We start from the raw sequence: 19,175 nt of genomic DNA, 5'->3' as shown, positions 1-19,175 counted from the left end.
GCCAGAAATTTCACAGGGAGGGGTGGGTGTAGAATGCTAAAACCTGTCAAGTTTTTCATTTTTATAGGTATTGGCAAATAATAGGAATTTATCTCTAAATTCATTTGGAAAGAAACCCTCTCTCTATCCACTCATTTGTATACAGGAAACTCTGACTAGAGATGGGTAGTAGTTTTGAAAATGAAGACATAACGTTTTCATCTAGGAATGAACCAATCAAGTGCCCTGAAAGCATAAGAACAGCTGCAGGGGCTGAAGGGAATGGGAAGGGCTCTCTGGCACCTTTTGCCTCCGTTCTGTCTGCCCCTAAAGGCCTGAGCTCGGCGGCATTGCTGCTGCCTTGTGGACAAAGAGCGGTACTGCCGCCCCCCGACCCAGTGCCAGTTTTCCTTCCAGTTGTAAAACTGCAAACATCGCAGTATTCCTCTGACACCAGCGGTTCTAGGAAGTAGAGGTGTAGGTGGCCTTGGCCTCCCACAGGCCCTCATGTCAACTTACTCTGAAACATTAGGGTGGAAGTTACTCTATCTCACGAACAGAGGTACCTTTTCCTTACAGGTGCTTGTGCTGTAGTTTGGATTCTGCTTCCTACCATTTCTAGTGTGACAGAGTTTACCATAGAGACAATCTGCTCGGAGATAACACTTTGCGGGGCATGGCAGTCCTGGGTGTGTATTCTGAACTCCTTCCAAATGTTAGGTTTGAAGTATTTCTTAGGAAAAAAGATAACGCCCTGATAACACCGATAAGAGTCGATAAATCCTTCCTGGATGCTTAAGCTCTGTTTTTGTCACTGTTATCACTTGGTAGGGCCAGTCCGCAGATAGAAGAAACAGAATAATTATTTTACACCATTCTCTGAGTTAGTTACATAAAAGTATTTTAGTTTCTATTTTAATATTTTGCTAAAGCCTACGATATATTTATCACACTACTATTCATATGAAATACACAGTGCATCTATACACTGGCATATTACACTATACAAAGCAGTAAAAAGTTAAGTACGAGTTGTACCGTATCAAAATACTAGTGATGCAAAAAGCTAATCTATGAATGGGAAAGCCAATATTGTTTTATTGTCTATAACATCCGACCATTGTGGGGGAGAAGGAGGGTGAGCAGCGGGCCCGCAGCAGGCGGAGGGCGGGCAGGGGGACGCGGGCACTTAACTTTGGCCAGAGTGCTGATCTCGGCCAGTCGGGGCAGGCCAAGTCCCCGCAGAAGCGGAAGCACTGCGGTGGAAGAGGCACCCAGAGCCCGCAGCGGGCTCTAGACGCCCTCCCCACTCGCCGCTGCCGAGCCCCCTCCTCACCATGTCACCGCCGCTCCCTAGTCCGTGCTGCTGCCGCAGAGTCCGCCTTTGCGACCCGGAACCCCTCCCGGGCTACACTCCTCTCCGCCTCCTGCCCCGAGTGCCGATGGGGCGCTCCGGTAGGGGCTCTGCGGGGGTCTTTTCGCCGGGACCTGGGCACGAGAGAGGGCCGGAGAAGGGGACGGGGGTTTCGCGTGCGGGAGCGCCGCCGCCGCCTGCGAGCCCTTCGGGCAGCCCGAGCTCCGCCCCACGCTCCCACGGGCCTCAGCCTGACGGCTCCCAAGCCTGCCAATCACGGCCCGCCTTTCTCCGTCCGCCCTGTCCAATCACAGCCGCCCTTTCAAACCGGAAGCGGTCCCGCCAATCTCAGCCCGCTCAGTCGCGGCTCGCCGCCTCAGACTGGCCCCGCTCGCCCGTACGTCTGAGGCGCCGCTCCCGCCACCGCCGCTTTGGGAGCCGGCGGAGCAGCGTCCCCGCTGCCGCTGCCTCGGCAGGCGCTGTTGCGGACGGGAAGGGCGGCCGGGAGCTTCCAGTTCAGGTCCTGGTCGGGATCAGGTTCTGGTCCAGGGAAGCGGGCAGGCGGCGGGGAGCGGGCGGACGCGGCCACAGCAATGGCGGCGGCGGGAGCAGCGCTTGAGGGGACCGCGGGGAGTCGCGGATCCGAGCGCGGCGGGAATGGGCGGGCTGGGATTGGTGGAGCCGGCAGGCGCTGCCTCGGGTTGTGATTGGCTGGCTGTCCGCCCGTGGGGCATAAATAGCGGGCGTTGGGGCGCCAGCGGCGTCAGTTCGGCGGCGAAGCTGGGAGCGACGGGAGCTGCGGATGCGCGGTCCGAGGAGCGGCGCTGCGCCAGGACGGGACTCCCGCGGCAGCTGATCCGGGGAGCGCTGGTGAGCACGGACGCGATGCCTGCGGCAGTATCTGGGGCCGGCCGTGTCCAGTTCTTTCTGCCGCGCCCTGCGTGGCTCGGGTAGCCGGCGGCTGGTGTGGGGCCTGGAGTGGCGCGGTGGGGGGGGGGCGCCGCCTGCTGTCACTGGGGGCTGGGAAGTAGCTGCTTCGCGGTTTCTGGATTTAAAGAAATGTTCAGAATACGAGGAATAAAGCTTGCTTTTTGCATTTTCATTTATTTATTTTGTTTTCATTTGTAATAATAATGATTTTTTTCTTTATTGTGATGTTTTATTATTGCTCGTTTTATTACTTTTGTTTGGCTTGTTTTCTTTACTAGATATGTCATGTTAATTCGGTAAGGGTTGTGGGACTGGGGCTGAAACACCAGTTGTGAGAGCAGTGGGGACATAAAACCCCAGGGTGTGGAATAATGATTTTGGCATGAGTCAGGCCCAAAACAATGTGGAGGGGTGGAAATGCTGAGGCTAGATAAATGCCATGGGAGGAAGGCATGGAGCTGCAGCACAGGGCCTGCAGGTTATGCCTGGGGGTTCCCAGCCCCTGCCCTGTGGTACCAACGAGGGGCTGAGGGTGTGGGGGCTCAGAGGGTTCTAGGGCCCAAGAACCAGCCCAAGAGTGCCTTTTGGGATGGGGGGGCAGGAGTCCAGTGGCTGTTCCCAGCCCCCGGAGCTGCCTGAGGGGAGGTGAGGGGGCCTTTGTGCAGGTGCTGGGCTGAGAGCCAGGGTGAGGGGGAGGGTGGATGTTGAGCTTCAGGCTTCCAGTGTCCCCAGAGTTGGGATGCCACTTAGGGCTGGGTGGGTGGATGGGAGAGCTTCTAGAGATACTGAAATTGTAATGATGGCAGTAACTGATTTGTGGCCTTATCAACAGCCCCAAGGTGCAGTGAGAAGCATGAGCAGCTTTTAGCTGCAGCCAGTAGGAAGCTGAGGAGCTGGAGCTGAGGCAGCAGAGCTGGAGGAGACAGAAATATGGTAGGGTTTGATGTAAAACCTCTGTGGGGCTGGGATAGGGATTGTGGAGCGGGGAGGTGAACTGCATGGTTGGAATTGAAATTGCTGTGAGGGCTGTGATCTGAGCTCAAACCACACAGAGCTAGAGCTAAAACAAAGATCCTGCCTTGAGAAGCAGTTACTAGTGTTATGTGGCACTGCTGTGAAGACGTTGAGCAGGAAGTGGAAGACAAGAGCTGGCAGTGAAATAAAGCTTGTGGGACAGGAGCTGAAATCACTGGGGCCAGGGTGGGGACTGCAGTGCTGCATCATCAGTCACTGCTCAAAGGGATACTCACTGTAGGGATACTCACACAAAATGAAAAAGCTGGAAATAGAATGACAACTGCCAGAATGGGGTGAGAATGGTGATACTGAATGTGGAGGGCAAACCTCACAACTTCAGCCAAAGCCAAAACCATGTTGTCTCAACCTGAGAGCAGCTTTGCTTGTCCGTGCTGGAAAAAAGTGAAGCTGGAAGAAGAGAGCTGGCAATGAAATAAAACTTGTGGGTCAACAGCTGAGATCACTGAGGCTGGGAAAGGGGAACTGTGGGGTTGGGACTGAGACTGCATATGGGATGGAAGCTAATGGTCTGGCATGGAGACTCTATGATTTATGTGCTCAACTCACTGCAGGTCTGTGATACGGATGCTGGGTGTTGTGACTGAAAGTAGAAAAGGATGTGTGGAGTGGAAAGGGCACTGCAGCCTTGCGCTGGAAAGCCCCGTCGATGCCATAACATTGCCTAGATCTGTAATGGCATATCTAGGGATGGAGCTGAAATCAGTGTGGGGCTGGGATTGTGGTTGAAAATGGATAAGAAGCTAAGGCTGACAATGAGACTGTGAGCCCCGAGGGGAACATATGCAGGGGCTAGCGCACTGACTCTAGTGTTCTTGCGCCGAGATCACTGTAGGCCTGTGACATGGATGCAGGGGCTGGGTATTGCCGCTAATAGTAGAACAGGATGTGTGGAGTGGGAAAAGGGGGCTGCAAGCTGGCGCCTGAAAACCCCGTCGATGGTAGAATATTGCCTGTGCCTGTGATGGCAGCTCTTGGGGCGCACTGTGGGGCTGGGAAGTGGACTGCGGGGCTGGCAGTTTGAATGAGAATGGAAAAGGTGCTAGACCTGTGAACGGGGCTGTGGGCATCCAGGACAACTTATGCAGGGTCTGGCACAGTGACTGGGGATTCTTGGGTGGGAGCTAAAACTCCTGGGGGGCTGGAATATTGATGGTGGAATGAGAATTTGAAATGGTTATCAATGGAGACGGTGAAGAATTTTTATCACATGTTTCTGATAGAAGTTATAATGATACCTAAATATTAATTTTATACTCTGTTTGAGATTTATCCATCAATGAGCCCAAATAAAACAAGACAGAAATCCTGTTGAGAATTTCCTAATTTTTTGAGGAAAGTCAGTTTTCAGATGACATACCATATTTATCAGATAGAATCACTAGTGTTACACACTGTTCTTGGTGACAGTGAATTCTGACAAAAGCTCAATAAAATGTACTTGAAAAGAAAATGCAGTAGTGTAATTAGAAAAATTTAGGGAACTCCCGAGAAAAACAATCTAAATAATTTCTTTCAACAGGAAATTTACATCATGGTGATAATTTTAAATTTAAATTTACCTTTCCTATTTTTTTTCTTTTCAGGGAAAAGTTAGTGCACCTAGCCTGTAAATGTGAAAAAAAAATCAACTTTTAAGGCTGTTGCAGTTACTTGTTTATTTTGCATAATTAGCGGGAGTAATGGTGTAGCGAGGATTCACCTCCTCACATGAAAATATTAAAGGAATTTTGTTGACAAGTGTTGGGTTTACTGCCCCTTCTTTGTTTAAAATTAGGAAAAAAGTTAAATCTGTTACGTATAATTACCTTATAGTTTTCATGTACAGTAGCATTGCCCATATAGTCTAAATGACTGGACCATGTTCTAGTGTTTGAGAAAGTCAGTTCCACAGCTGAACCCACTCTGTTTGCGGGTGGCATTTTCTCTGAGGATTAGATCTATTGTGCATATTCACATACCCCTTAAAAAGCTCTCTTTCACCTCCATGAAAGTTCCGTATTTTCTGGGAATGTTGCCAAACCTGATCTCCTTTTATGAGCGGGTGACCTGCCTAGTACATGAGAGAAAGGCAGTGGATATGTGTCACCCAGACTCGAGTAAAGCTTTTGACATGCTTTCCCACAGAATTCTCCTGGAGAGGCTGCAGCCCATGGCTTGGACAGGGTGCAGTCTTGGCTGCATGGCCGGACCCAGGGAGTATTGGGGAGTGATGTTAAATCCAGTTGGCGAAGGGTCACAAATGGGATTCTCCAGGGCTCAGTTTTCAGGCCAGTCCTTTTTGATATCCTCATCATGTGGTCTGGAAAAAGGAATCAAGTGCATCCTCAGTAAGTCACAGGAAGGACCAGTTTGTTGCGTGAATTTTTATTAATGGGCAGAAGGCTCTGCAAAGCCTGGATCCATGGGCCAAGGCCAGATGTGTGATGTCCAACAAGGCCAAGTACCAGGCCCTGCGCTTGTATGGCAACAACCTTGTGGAATGCTCCAGGTTTGGGCAAGAGTGGCTGGAAGGCTGCCCAGCAGGAAAGGACTTAGGGGTGCTGGTCGACAGGAGCTGTATATCAGCCCAGGTGTGCACAGGTGGGCAAGAAGGCCATTGGCACCTGTACCAGCCACAGTAGAGTAGATGAATGCTTATGGGCGTACTGGACATGTTGTTTCTTTACTTTTTTGGGTGCCACTGGAGATGGTGTGCAACAGGTGAGTATAGTCCACTACTGAGGACAGAATTTTTGTGGAAGAGGTCCGTGTTGGCTGGCATGATCTCCAGCCCTGTGTTACAAATCATGAAGAGGCATCTACTGCTGATGGCAGCAGCATCCCAGTTAAATCGATGTTCCAGTGTGTGTGCGACCTCCTCCGGCCGCATCTTTACAGAGGAAGAGTTATTTTTTCTGTGTATGGTGGTCTCGCATCCTGCGGTCACGCCGTGTTACGTTAGCCTGTCAGCGCTCGGGGTGGAGCTACAGAAGCTCTGAGCACTCCGGCTACTGCGGCCCCGCTGGGCCCCGCCCCAGCGTGCCCCATGCCACCACGGGCCGGCTCAGCCGCGCCATCCGCCCGCCCGCTGCTGTCGGTCAGGGATCCCGCGGCCGCCCCCTGCGCAGCCCTGTCCCTCCTCAGCGCGGCCCGCGGCGGCAGCTCTGAGGCGCGGGCCGGGCCGGGGCGGTTCTGCGGGCGGGGCGGGGCGGCCTGGGGGCGGGGCGGGGCCGCCCTGTCTGCCGCCTTTCCGTGGCGAGAGTGGCCCTTGGGCGCGCGAGCGTTTCCGGGGCAGCGTCGTCATCGTCACGCTCAGGGTCAGCGTCGCGATCACCGTCATTATGACAACGCTCCGCGCCTTCACCTGCGACGACCTCTTCCGATTCAACAACATGTGAGCGCCGGCCGCCCCCTCTTCCTGCCCCCGAGCCCCTGCGCGCTTCCCCACCCCGCGGGGTTCCCGCGGCGCCCCGCCCGCCGGCCGGCCGGGCGGGCGGGCCCAGGCCCGGGCCCGTACTGAGCGCTGCACTCTCTTCCTCCACAGCAATCTGGACCCGCTGACGGAGACCGTATCCTTCCCGCCGGGGCAGGGGCGCGGGGTCGGGCGCGGGCGGCGCAGCCTTGGCGGCCGCAGTTACTCCTTAACCAAGCGCCCAGTACGGGATTCCCTTCTACTTGCAGTACCTCGCCCACTGGCCCGAGTATTTCATCGTCGCCGAGGCGCCCGGCGGGGAGCTGATGGGTTACAGTGAGTGCCGGGTGTCCCGGCGGTAACGTCTCCCTTCGTTGCCTCTTTCGGGGATTATAACGCGGGAGCTTTTCTTACTCTTCGCGTTGACCAAATGTCCAACATAGAGGAGCCTCGCGTTCCATCTTCCCGTGTCTTAAATGTCTTAGAGTATTATGCAGGACTCATGGCCATAGCTTCCAGTTTGATGTTTCTAGCGCAGCGAGGAGCCTTGGCTGTGGTAACATCCACCCGTATTTGGCGAACGGGTATTTCTGTAATCTGGGAGATTAAGTCCCTACCCGCAGTCAGTAAAAGTGCTGGGCTTGCATTTTGCATTGCCCTGTAAAGGAAGGCTCTGGGCCTGGATGTTATTTGCTAATTTGCTGTGGAATATTTGTGTTTTTCAGAAATCATGCCAAAGAGAACTGCCAGGAGACGGGGTGGGGCAGAGAAATGGTTTTTGCAGGGACCCAAGAACTAAAAGTATTTGACATACTAAAGCAGAAAGTATGTGTGCTGTATAGAACGTTTCTCTGTATCCACCACACTTGTTGCTTATTAGCAGTGACTGCAATATCTATTAAAAGCACAGGGTGGAAATTTGAATGTTCATTAATAAACTAACATTGGATTGAAAGGAGAGAAACTAGAAAAAAGACCCCCAAAACACCATCCCCACCTCCACTTTTTTTTTTTTTTCTTTTTTTTTTTCCTTCAACACATTGTGTTTGCAGGGCCTTAGCTTTCTATTGCCAGACTGGCAAAGCTTCCCAAGCTCTATTCCCTCATAATCTCCAAAAGTCTCAAATAGTTGCTGGGACGGTAGTTTTGGGTTTCTAGCCCTCTGTTCCTCCTTTATTTTAGTCAGATTTTAAATTTTGGTTCAGTGAGACTTATGAGAATTGCTTAAAATTTGCATTTAGAAGTCATCTCAAGTCATCTCAAGCAAGGAATTTGCAAACTTGTTTGGTGGTTTTTTACACTAGTCGAGAAACTGCTGTAATATTTGAGTAAAATGACATTTTTAGTGGCTGCTGAATATAGAGTAAAAAGGTAGACATCCCTGTTTTAGCCTTTACCACAACCATTGTATCATGTGTTTATCCATGGCTTATTCCTCTTGTGAAGTTGTCTGGCTGCAGGCAGTGCACTACTCCAAAGGTGCTGCTGCGCTGATGCTCTGTGTGTTCACAGTCATGGGCAAAGCCGAAGGCTCTGTGGCCAGGGAAGAATGGCACGGACACGTTACTGCTCTCTCTGTTGCACCAGAATTTCGACGGCTGGGTTTGGCTGCTAAATTGATGGAGCTTCTGGAAGAAATTTCAGAAAAGTGAGTAGTATGGCTATCTTTAAATTTATCTTTTAAAGTAACATTTAAAAGTAGTATTTCTACAGAAATCTGTCTCTGTTTTACCTGGCAGAATTTTGCTTTAGCTGTTGTTCTGATTTTCTGAAATACCTCATAGTTGGAGAAAAAGAGTTGCTTAGCAGTTTAAAATCCAGGGTTTCTCTGAAAGCTAGCTTGCCAGAAGGAGGAGGAAATAGCCTGAATTCCAGTAGAGATAGTGTATAAAAGAATATTCCTTGACAGAAAAGGAGCTTTGTGAAACATCAGCACTGTTTCCTGTAGGGCCTCCAACATACTTGGTCAGTAACTGTGGGCTTTGTGCAATGCCCTCAGGCACAGTCCTGAACAAATTTTGTACTCCAGAGTATCTTAGTTTTCTTGCCATCCCCTGCTTGGTTACTTGTACCTTAGAAGATTTAATTTGGTGTCAGATGAACCCACTGGGAAATGTCCTTAACTGATTCTAGTAGGGCAACCCCACTATGGTTGATAAGACTGGAAAGTAGTATGATGCTTTGAAAAATTTGCCTTGTGGCATTAAGAGTCTATCATCTCCTGTTAGGCGACTGAATTTTGTGACTGATTCCACTTCTCCTAATCCAAGCAATGCAAAATGTGGATACTTTTAAAATTGGATTTAGGCCTGTGGGGGCATTTAACTCATCTTGTTCTTTCTGATCAAATTTCTGAACCCACTGACTGGTGAAAAATGGCCACGTGATAAAAATAAAATTAAATCCTTGTCTACGATTGAATTTTCCCTTGGTAAATGAATGTATCTGTTATTACATTGGGAAAGATGTTTAATTAGTATACTACATTGGACTTGCTTGTGTTGCATTACAATTTATGTGTTGTTATTTAGAAGTACATTTACCTTCTATTCCTTAATGTGGTTTTGTTTGTTTGTTTCTTTTCCTCCCCTGCTAAAGAAAGGGTGGATTTTTTGTCGATCTCTTTGTGAGAGTATCAAATCAGGTTGCTGTAAATATGTATAAGCAACTAGGCTACAGTGTGTACCGAACAGTTTTAGAGTACTACTCAGCTAGCAGTGGGGAGCCAGATGAAGATGCTTATGGTAAGCTCTTGTTCGGTCTTGAATGGAACTATTCTCATGTTGAAAGTTGCTGGGATTGTTTGTAAAACCGTTACTATTTTTTTATATGAAACACATTAAAAACATGAAACAATTTGAAACAATTATATGAAACAATTTGAGATAGTTGCTGATTAATGGGATTTTTGTATTTTTGCAAATTTTCCTAATTAAGATTATATCAGTTACAAAACTTAATCTTGCCACTTAGACATTTTGTAACATCTCTGGCAAAATCAACCACAGAACAAGAATAAATGAGAAGGAATGTCAGTGCTTTCTTCCTTTCATCCCGTAACAGGGACTTGAAACTTTGTTTTTCTCAGATGTCTATGTATAAATTAACAATTGTCAGCATTCAGCAATGGCAAAGAATTGGGTAGCATTTTCAATTTAAAAGGGAAGGAAAATTGAAATTCAAGTATATTAATGTTAATTATGTTAACAGTGAACTACCAAGTGCTTTCTCTTTCTTGGTCCTTTTTAAAATTATCCTCCCAAAGGGTTACATGGCCAGGCTGTGTATCGTTTCTGTTCTTGCACTGTTTATTTGATACGTAGGAGCCCTGTGAAATACAAGGGCTCACACAGGCACCTGCCATTGCCGCATGTGACTTAAGTCATGTATTTATCTCTTTAGCTTGTCATTTCCTTTCCATTTGGCTGAGTTTCATGCAGTATTTTATATCAATTGATATTATTGCCATTGAGCAATATTAAGGACAGCAGTGTGTCCCGAGGAGAGCAACCAAGATGGTGAGAGGTCTCAAGAACAAGATTTAGGAGGAGCAGCTTATGTCCATGAGTTTGTGCCACTTGGAGAAGAGAAAGCTGATGCAAGCCCTTGTCACAGTCTGTAACTTCTGAGGACAGCAGAGAGGGGTGCTGATCTCTCCCTCCAGTGACCAGTGACAGGACATGAGGAGATGGAGCACAGCTGTGTCAGGGCATGTTCAGAGTGCGCGTTAGAGGGCTCTTCACCGAGAGGGTGGTGGGTAACTGCCGTGGTCTCTCCAGGGAAAGGGTCATGACACCAAGCTCATCAGAGTTCAAGGAATATCTGCACAATGCTCCTAATCATACAGTATAATTTTAGGTAGTACTGTGTGGAGCAGGGAGTTGCACCCTTATGGGTCCTTTCAAACTTGAGGTAGTCTTATAATTCTAGGAAATTTTCTTGATTAAAAATTATTTTAATGGAGAATTCACTTAATATGGCTTTGTACAATGAATTACTATAATAGATTTTTTTCCTGTTGCTATAGATATGAGAAAAGCTCTTTCCAGAGATACAGAGAAGAAATCAGTTATACCTCTGCCTCATCCTGTAAGACCAGAAGACATCGAATAACTTTAAGCTGCAGTTCTCATGCAATGTACCAAGGGTCAGGTTCCATCTCCTATAACCCGCAACAACTTATGCATAAGAAGTTTTATGCCAAATGTTTTTCCCGTAAAATACATAAAAGCAACGTTGAGAAGCTGACTAACATTGCTTCTATTGGTAATGCCTGTATACTGCCACACTTACTCTATTTTTCCTTTCACATGTTGGAGATTGGGAGACTATTAAAATGGAATTACTTCCTGTATGGTCTTTTCTGGGTTTTCTTGCTGCAGCTAAAATTTATTTCTCTTTTAGGAAGCATCTCATTGTATAGTCTGTGATTTAACAGTTCCCATGCCAAGTTAATTGTGGTGGAAGAAGGAAAATGAAGCCAGGACATTCAACTAGGATGCCCCAAACCCCTGGCAATCACAGGTTGCCAAAAAAAACCCACCCCGGGTTACAAAAATACTGGAAACTCAGGTACAAAAATACCAAATCCCCAGCCTACAAAAATACCAAAAACTCCCTGCAAAAAACTAGGTTCCAAAATACAACCCTAGGTGTATTTTTGTTCAAAACCCTAGTTTTGAGCCCTAGTTTGAAAATAATAGAAAATCAAATTTCAAAATACTAAAGAAAACCTGGTTTCAAAATCACAGATTTAAAATACCAGAATTTTAACCTAACCCAAGTTCCAAAATACAAAAGCAACCCAATTTCACAATACCAGAATAGCAAGTTCAGAAATATCAAAGTAACACAGTTTCAAAACTAGAATACCAAGTTCCAAAGCACCAAAATAATTCCATTTCAAAATACCAGAATATCAATTTCCAAAATATCAAAATTGTCTCATTTCAAAATATCAAACTGCAAAATACCAATTTTTGGATCTCTTATGTGGTCAGGATTCCCAAACCCAAAAAATGCAATATTCTCAAAATGGAATCTGTGCTACCAAAATGGATATCTTCTTGTCTGAAAAGCTTTCCTCTGGTCACCATCAATACATGTATTTATTCTAATTGCACAGCCATATGTAATAAGAATTTTACTTTGAAAGCAAACACTTGTAGTAGCTGTCTGCTTAGTTTGTGTCTGTGAGAGCTGGCATTTGGGCCAGAGAACTGTGGTCAGGATCAAAGGATGGAGTGAATGTTTTCCCTGCACATGCACAGCAAAAGACTGCGCAGCAGGCAAAGGGAGCATTTATGTATTTCACTGAAATTCAGGGCACAGCACCATGGGGGTGCTCAGGTTCATCAGGATTAGCCATAAACAACATAGCCAAACCCATGACTCCTCAAGGAACTTGTCAAATGCTTCGACAGAAACACAGGTTAGTAATGATTACGGAAGAAAAATTACCCGTAATCACTTACGATCCATGGAGAATTTCCTCAGTAATTACAAAGCTAGGACATACGGAATTTTGGAGGCAGAATGCACAATTTTGGCCACGGGCATCAGGATGAGAAGGCCAGTTCTTTTCCACGGAAAGGAAAGCCCAGCACCCTGGTGTTTCAGGGGCAGACAAGGGGCTGTGTAAGGAAGGGAATGACAGCCGGGGCTTTTCTCCACCTCAGCCCCCCAACTCAGAGGTGCGGCAGCCCCAGGTGTGACCAGTGAGGATGAGGAGGGAGCAGCTCTTGCCAGACGCTGCTTTCAGAGGGTTACACGGGCACACCTGCACAGGGAGCTGAGAGGGGGCAGCACAGGCATCCCAAGAGTCCCTCCAGGATCAGTGTTTACAGGATCCATCATTTCCTGTCGAGAAGGGAAAAGGAATCTTGCGATTTCAATGGGGACCAAGAGAGGAATCTTTGGTGCATGTCCCTGCCCTTGATGGCCTGCCATGCCTTTTGACAGCTTTGACTTAGGAAAAATTTGTTTGTTTTTTTTTTAAAGTATCTATGCCAAGTCCCTCATATCTTCCCCTCCAGGTTTTGTCTTCCTCCTCGACTTTTTCTCCCGCTTTTGCAACATCTGTGAGCTTAGTTTTGGCATCTTTTGGTCCTTTGCAATGCAGCTCATTTTCTCACAGCCTACTTTTTTGGACTTTGTAAAAATTTGGGTTTTTTTTTTTTTTTTTTTTTTTTTTTTTTAAGTATCCATGCCATGTCCCTTATATCTAGCCCTCCAAGTTTTGTCTTCCTCCTTGACTTTTTCCCCTGCTTATGCAACATCTGTGAGCTTAGTTTTCACATGTTTTGTTCCTTTGCAATGCAGCTCATTTTATCACAGCCTATTTTTGGAAGACACTAAAACTCCTCATTTGCTGTTTTTTTTTAGGTTTTTTTCAATTGCATTTCATTTGGTCCTGTCTCCTTTCTAGAGTGTTTGTAAGCCTTTCTTTTTGGGTTCGCAAGATTCTTTTTCCCTTCCTAAAAGGAAATTTCAGGCAGAGCTGAAGAACTGATTGTAGCCGAAAATAACCGAGTTTATTGAAGAGCCGAGTGTAGCTGAAAACTGCCGAGGTTACACCAAGAGCCGATGATAGCCGACTGTATCCGACATTGGCCGTGTTTAGACAAAGAACCCAATATGACCGTGTTGAGCCAAACCGTACCGATTTCAGCCGAAGAGCCGAAAAAGCCGAATGTAGATGAAAAGCCAAAATGAAAGGAGTTTATACTAAGAGCCGAACCAAGCCGAATTCAGCCGAGTTTAATTAAACAGAAGCAAACGACGCCGCCGTACTCTTCCTGCAGCACGCTGGGGCAGACGACATGGGGCTCTGTACAAAGAAAGTATAAATTATAAACTATATGTAAGAAGGAATAAAAGCTTTATGTCACGTGCCGGAGTAGAAAATTTCAAGCTCCCAGGGAATAAATAGTTTACTTTCAATCATTATAGTTTTGGAGGTTTTTTTACTCACAAGTAACCTGAAAGTTACTACTGCTGCTTTTTTATTCTAAAGCTAGAAAACAAAACGAAGATTAGAAATACAGGGAAAGAAAGAAAGAAAGAAAGAAAAGGAAAAAAGAGGAAAGTGAAAGGTAAGTGAAAAAGGAAAAGGGTGAGAGTGTAAAAGGAAGCGTGAGAGTGCAAAAGCGGGTGAAAAGCAGAGTAAAAAAAAGAAAAAAAGAGTTGGAGTGAAAAAGGAAGGACATTCGGGAGGAGCGGTGCTGCCTCAGGTCCTTCCCCGCCCTGGGGCGAAGGACCCGTTTGATGCCCAGGAGGGACTGCAGCTCCCGGTGGCTCCCGGGGGACGGAGCCGTGGCTGTCAGCCCGGGACTACAACTCCCGGCAGGCCGTGCTGCCGGCGCGGCGTGTGACGCAACGGCCGACGCGGCACATGAGTGGCTGGCGTGCCAGGCGGCCGCGCGGGGCTGTGCGCGCGCAGCTGCCGGCGCCTCTCCCGCGCGGGACAGCGACGCTGGAGGGGCGCAGCCTCCGTCTGGCCGCCCGCGCGGAGCTGAGCAGCGCGGAAGGAGCGTCCGCCCGGTTCCTCGGCCTCCCTCAGCGGTGCCGGGGGCGGGGGGCGAGGCGGTGCTTTGCTGCCGCGGGCCGGGAGCTGCAGGAGCCGCCCCGGGCCAGCACGGCGAGCACCCGTGACTTTTTTTCTTCTCTAAATCGGGAGTAATTATAGCTGAGTAAAATTAGCTTGGTTTTCTTCCTTCTTTTTTTAACTGAATTGTTTTTATTAAAAATCCTATTTGAATATGTAGAAAAAGTGGGGATGTCCCGTAATATATCGTAGCTTTTCTTGTTTACAGGGTGCTCAGAAAGCATGCGTCCCTTAGAGTCCCACGGAAAGGTTCTCAGTGCGCTCTCTGTCAAGGTATGTATTTACAAGTAAGTGGTCTCTTTAGATATTTGCCTGTGAATTACCTTTTCCTGTAATTCAGAGCTTGCGTTCTGTGGGTTGTATGATAAACCTGTAAAACATGTAAGAATGGTTTTGCAAGTCTGAATCGTTGAAGGCAGCAATAAGTGGATTTAGAGCCTGTTCTTGACCAGACAAAGGGAAAAAGTGTGACTCTGATGCTGAACTTGTCATTTTTCATTTGACTTGCCTTTAATTATTGAAGAAGAGAGAGAACTAGAAAAAGAGAGAAATAAAATTGATTATTGAGCACTCCTCAAATGCTCACCATGGTTCAGTGTAGAGCCAAAGGGAAGGGTGATGGAACAGAGCTCTGTGCTTTAAAAGGAAATAAATTTAAAGCTGACCTCCACACAGAGTTTCACTAACTTCTGTTGTTTTAAAATACAAAATACGTTTAGGAAGTGTTGGAAGTTAGTGTTTTGGGAAAGAAATGGCAGTTCCACAGAACATTCCATTGAACAGAGGCTCTGGGAACGATTCATGTTGTAACTGCTGTCACTGCAATCAGTTAGTGGTTCAGCCTTGAAATGTGCACTTGGCCTTCTATAAAGCACTGTTTTGTTTGCCTTTCAGTGCTATGAGTCTTGATAAATGGGAGAAGAGCCCAAGAGAAATTCATCATCCTGAGATACAAAAGGTAGGAAGTGACTTTTTTTGGTTTGGTTCTTTTTCTTTATTATTTTCTGGAAATAAAAGTAATTAAGTATAGGTACTACTGGTTTGTTTCTTCCAGTAGCAGATGATAATAATAGTAGTAGTAATAGTAAAAATAATAATAGAAATAATAATAATGGTAATGTAATACTACTTAAACTGTCTTTATCCATTGAACTGGCCATTTCAAATCAAAACTTCTAAACACAAATCAAACCATCATCCTTGTAGAATCTTTCACAGCAGTGGGCTAAAGATCCTGGTTTTGTTGACAGGATTTATTGGTTCTGGAAGAGCAAGAGGGAAGTACAAGCCTAACTACTTCTAGCTCACAGACCCGTCCAGTGAACCCAGCTTTGTGTTTTGATGGGCTTGTGATGACTTTGAAATCAATTGCTCATTACAGTAAAAAAAAATTAATGTTTTTTTGAACGTGACAGCAGAAATAACTTTAGGCACCAACTTAATAATAACAGATCACCAATTGAAGTTCATAATTTTATGCTATACTATCAAAGTTTAAAGGTAAATTTTTACGTATTAGGAGATGGTATAAAGTGTATGTTCTAACATGGAGGATGTATGCAAAGATACATACATACCTGAAAGTCCTTAGAGGAAACACATTTTTACATCTGCTGTTTGACTGTTTATCATATAATATTTGGTTTTATTTCCCAGGGATCGGTGAATTTTAACTTTGGAGTCCTCTATGCTAAGGATGCTCAGCTTACAGATATTCAGTAATGGTGAGTTTTTCACATTCTCCTTAATTGTTGTGTTCATCTGCATTAAAAAAAAAAAACAAGAGTAAAAAAAAAAAGCACATGTTTATTATTTTTTACCCTGTTATGTCTGTTTCCTCAGTATTTGCTGGAGCTGTGCTTACCCAAGGTTTGGGTAAAACAAGCTTTGGGTTCCCTCTGTCTCACTGGGAGTTGCCCAATTCAGTTGCATCTGGTGAAATTCACCCTGAGACCTTACAGAACTAGCTCCAACTACATGCGAGCCATTTGCAGTTCTCTCCAGACACCTGGAGAATGGGCGACGTTTCTGAGGATCCGGCGAGCGTGCTTCTGTCAAAACTCAGTCTGTGAAATTTCTGGGGAAAACCCTTCTGTGTCCTGAAGGGTTCAAACTCTGGTGAGGATCCAGTTATCAGGTGCTCACCTGGATGGTTCCAGCTGCCAAAGGTAACACTTGTACTCTTGCCCTGTAGTTTACATCTATTGTATTTTTGTTATTTTGCAAGATTTTTTGTCTTTGCAAAATATTGTGCATTTCACTCTTTGGAACCTCTCAGATGGTTCTTTGGTGCAGCACCACCCCATGGGACACTTGGCTGCTGTTCTGAAGGGTTTGGTCGCTAGAATTGTGAATCCTGGAGAGTTTATAAGTCTTCTGTCCCCAGGGAGGTATCATGCTTGGTTTACTTTTGTTCTGTTGGTTAGGCGGTGCTTCTCGTTGCAAGTATGAATTTCAAACTGCCCTGTTCTTTTTTTAACTGTTTTCCTGGTTCTCTCTGTCCGGCAGGGAAAGACTCTCATATCCTTGTCGTCGGGCTCGGTGCTGTCCAAGAAGATACAGAGACTAAAAAAATCATAAGAAGCAAAATATGACTGCAGGGAAAAGAAGCTGGAGAGAGCAGAAGGTGATATTGTTATCCTTACCCTGTATTAGAGACATCCGCTGTGCTTTGATGCTGGCAGCTGCCAGGGGCTTGTTAGCTCTTTGTAGGCAGGTGTAGGTGTTCACTTGTAGGTTTTTTCTCTGGACAAGGCAATTCAAACTTTGCTAAGCTTATATTTGCAGATTACTCTCTAGCACAGTCCAGCATGACATTTTTGAATGTTGTAAAAATACCATGTTACTTGGAAATTGCTAATGATGAGAAGCTTTATGGAAAAATAAGATTTCAGGGTTGGGAAATGTGAGAAGAATTTTGTGGGGATGTTAGACTGAAGTAAAGCACACTTGAAGCTGGACTGGCATGCTGGCAGGTCCCCTATTAAACAGTAGTGCTTAGATTAGCCTGGGGGTTGCCCATTGTTTCTGTAGAAATCAATGTTTCCTGGTCTTCAGAGGTAAGCTGCTTTGAAAAGCTGGAAGGTGCAGCATGCTGACAATCCCTGTGCTTTGGATTAAAAGTAGTTTTCAGAAGGGTCCTAGGCTTTTGTCTTTTCCTAGAAGTCAATGTAATCCTATTGAGGAGTTTTTAATTCTGTGTTGCCATGTCATCCATCAGAGCCCTGTTGTACTAATCATCATACAAGTACAAAACAAAAAATCAGACCCTGTCCCAACCACTTAGAGCGCAGAACACGATTTCCTCGGGCTGCCATTTGTGTGCCATCGGTACTCACCATGGAAGCGAGCTGGGGATTGTTGCAGCTGTTGGGAACAAACCGCTTCTCGTCACACAGCAATGGAATTGGGACGACGCCTCGGCCAGCCCCTCTCTGCCATCGTCTCCTGAATCTGCAGCAGAGCAGTTCCAGTCCATCCGGGCACGTGTAATGCAGTTCCTGATGATCTGAGCACACGGAGCAGCGCTCAGCTGCTGTGGGGGGCTCACGGAAGGCAGAGTGTGCATTGTCATCTTCCTGAACCTACAGACGAATCAAAGTGAGAAGCCACAGCGTGGAAATCAGTCGCATATATGCTAAATAAAACTTGCAGGTTTTTTTAACAATTGTTGTTGCTTGTTCTTTGTTGTGCTTCTGTGCTTAGAAAACCTCCCTTTAAAATCAGTTCAGTTCATCAGTTGAACCTTTGTTTGCAGACCCTCACTGAGCAGAATTCATTGCTGACTCAGTGCATGCTGTGCCGGCCTCCCGGGAGTGTGAGGAGCTCATGTGTGCTACTTTTTGCTTTAGGACGCTCTGAGGTATTTATTCCTTTTGGGATACATGATGAGAATTCCCAAGAGAGGTAGTTATAAGGTATGACATTGGGAAAAAGCCTGTGTGGTTGGAATGTTGTTGCTGTCAAAAGTTAATTTTTCCTTCATTCTTAGCCAGTAGTTAGCTTTTTGCTTTATTTTTGTGGTATCAGTATTTTAGTGTTTAAAAAATTCCTTCAAAATAACTTCAGTGGTCGCCCACCAGTACCTTGTTCAGATTTGCCTATTTGCTTGTAGCTGAAACGTTCACATCTTGATTATCATTCTATTTAAGAAACTGCTGCCCAGCCAACTAATAACTGAATATCCATCTGTCTAGGACATGGGGAGAGGATTTAGGTAATGTCTTTGTTTCCAGAAAGAAGTTCCAGTGTACTTTCTAAACAGAGGAGAAGGGGGTGAAGACTCTGGGCTCTGATGCCGTTGGGGCACCCCAAGGTCGCCAGGAGAGGGAGCCCCACTGCGGTGCAGGAGCAGGTGTGTTCTCATCTAATATTGAACAAATTATAAATATAAATATGAAAATTATAAACATGAAAATATTTTTAAAATACTTAAATAAAGCAGGTTTTCTTTACTGGTCAATAGGCAGGGTTTTGATTGTAAAAATTATAAATACAAATAATATAAAGGTAGAAATCTAAGTTTAGAAATATATAATAAACACATACAGATAAATATAAAAATTAAAAATATAAGAAAAAATTAGTTGTAGCAGTAGATATTATACATAATTTAAATACTAATTTAAATCTATTTTAAAATTGTATATATATATCATTATTAATGTAATACATCCAAAGGTATAATTATACAAAGTATAAATAAAGAATATTTCAATATCCTTTAAAAGAAGGGGTTTTTTTATATATTTGGTTAGAGACGGGGTTTTTATTTGGAATAATGGAAGTATTATAGAAGTATAAAACTAAATATAGAAATATACAGTCAATATAGAAAGATATTTATAAAAACACGAGCGAACGACGCCTCCTTCGGC

At 45.6% G+C, this 19,175-nt stretch overlaps 1 protein-coding gene and 1 long non-coding RNA gene across 5 annotated transcripts; both read left to right on the top strand.

Moving 5' to 3' along the window:
- Positions 1 to 2,314: 2,314 nt before the first annotated feature.
- LOC134421734 (uncharacterized) lies at positions 2,315 to 5,038 on the top strand. Its single transcript, XR_010028680.1, has 2 exons — positions 2,315 to 3,196; positions 4,885 to 5,038. It is a non-coding gene; the product is annotated as an uncharacterized LOC134421734 (long non-coding RNA).
- Positions 5,039 to 6,520: 1,482 nt separating this feature from the next.
- Positions 6,521 to 17,965, top strand: NAA20 (N-alpha-acetyltransferase 20, NatB catalytic subunit). Of its 4 annotated transcripts, XR_010028674.1 has the most exons (10): positions 6,521 to 6,674; positions 6,825 to 6,849; positions 6,938 to 7,028; positions 8,205 to 8,340; positions 10,720 to 11,264; positions 14,507 to 14,571; positions 15,193 to 15,256; positions 15,955 to 16,022; positions 16,141 to 16,924; positions 17,519 to 17,965. XR_010028674.1 is itself a non-coding variant. In XM_063162905.1 (6 exons), exons 1-6 carry the CDS (start codon positions 6,622 to 6,624, stop codon positions 10,803 to 10,805), a joined length of 537 nt encoding a protein of 178 aa, XP_063018975.1. In that variant the 5' UTR covers positions 6,525 to 6,621; the 3' UTR covers positions 10,806 to 11,046. The 4 variants fall into 4 exon arrangements, 2 of the variants coding, with proteins under 2 accessions (XP_063018974.1, XP_063018975.1); XR_010028673.1 differs by lacking the exons at positions 14,507 to 14,571; positions 15,193 to 15,256; positions 15,955 to 16,022; positions 16,141 to 16,924; positions 17,519 to 17,965 and adding an exon at positions 13,077 to 13,634; XM_063162905.1 differs by lacking the exons at positions 14,507 to 14,571; positions 15,193 to 15,256; positions 15,955 to 16,022; positions 16,141 to 16,924; positions 17,519 to 17,965 and adding an exon at positions 9,291 to 9,436 and having other exon boundaries at positions 6,525 to 6,674; positions 10,720 to 11,046.
- Positions 17,966 to 19,175: the final 1,210 nt, after the last annotated feature.

The sequence above is a fragment of the Melospiza melodia genome, chromosome 9 (assembly GCF_035770615.1).
Source record: "Melospiza melodia melodia isolate bMelMel2 chromosome 9, bMelMel2.pri, whole genome shotgun sequence".
NCBI lineage: Eukaryota > Metazoa > Chordata > Aves > Passeriformes > Passerellidae > Melospiza > Melospiza melodia.
This window is presented reverse-complemented; position numbering and strand designations above follow the sequence as displayed.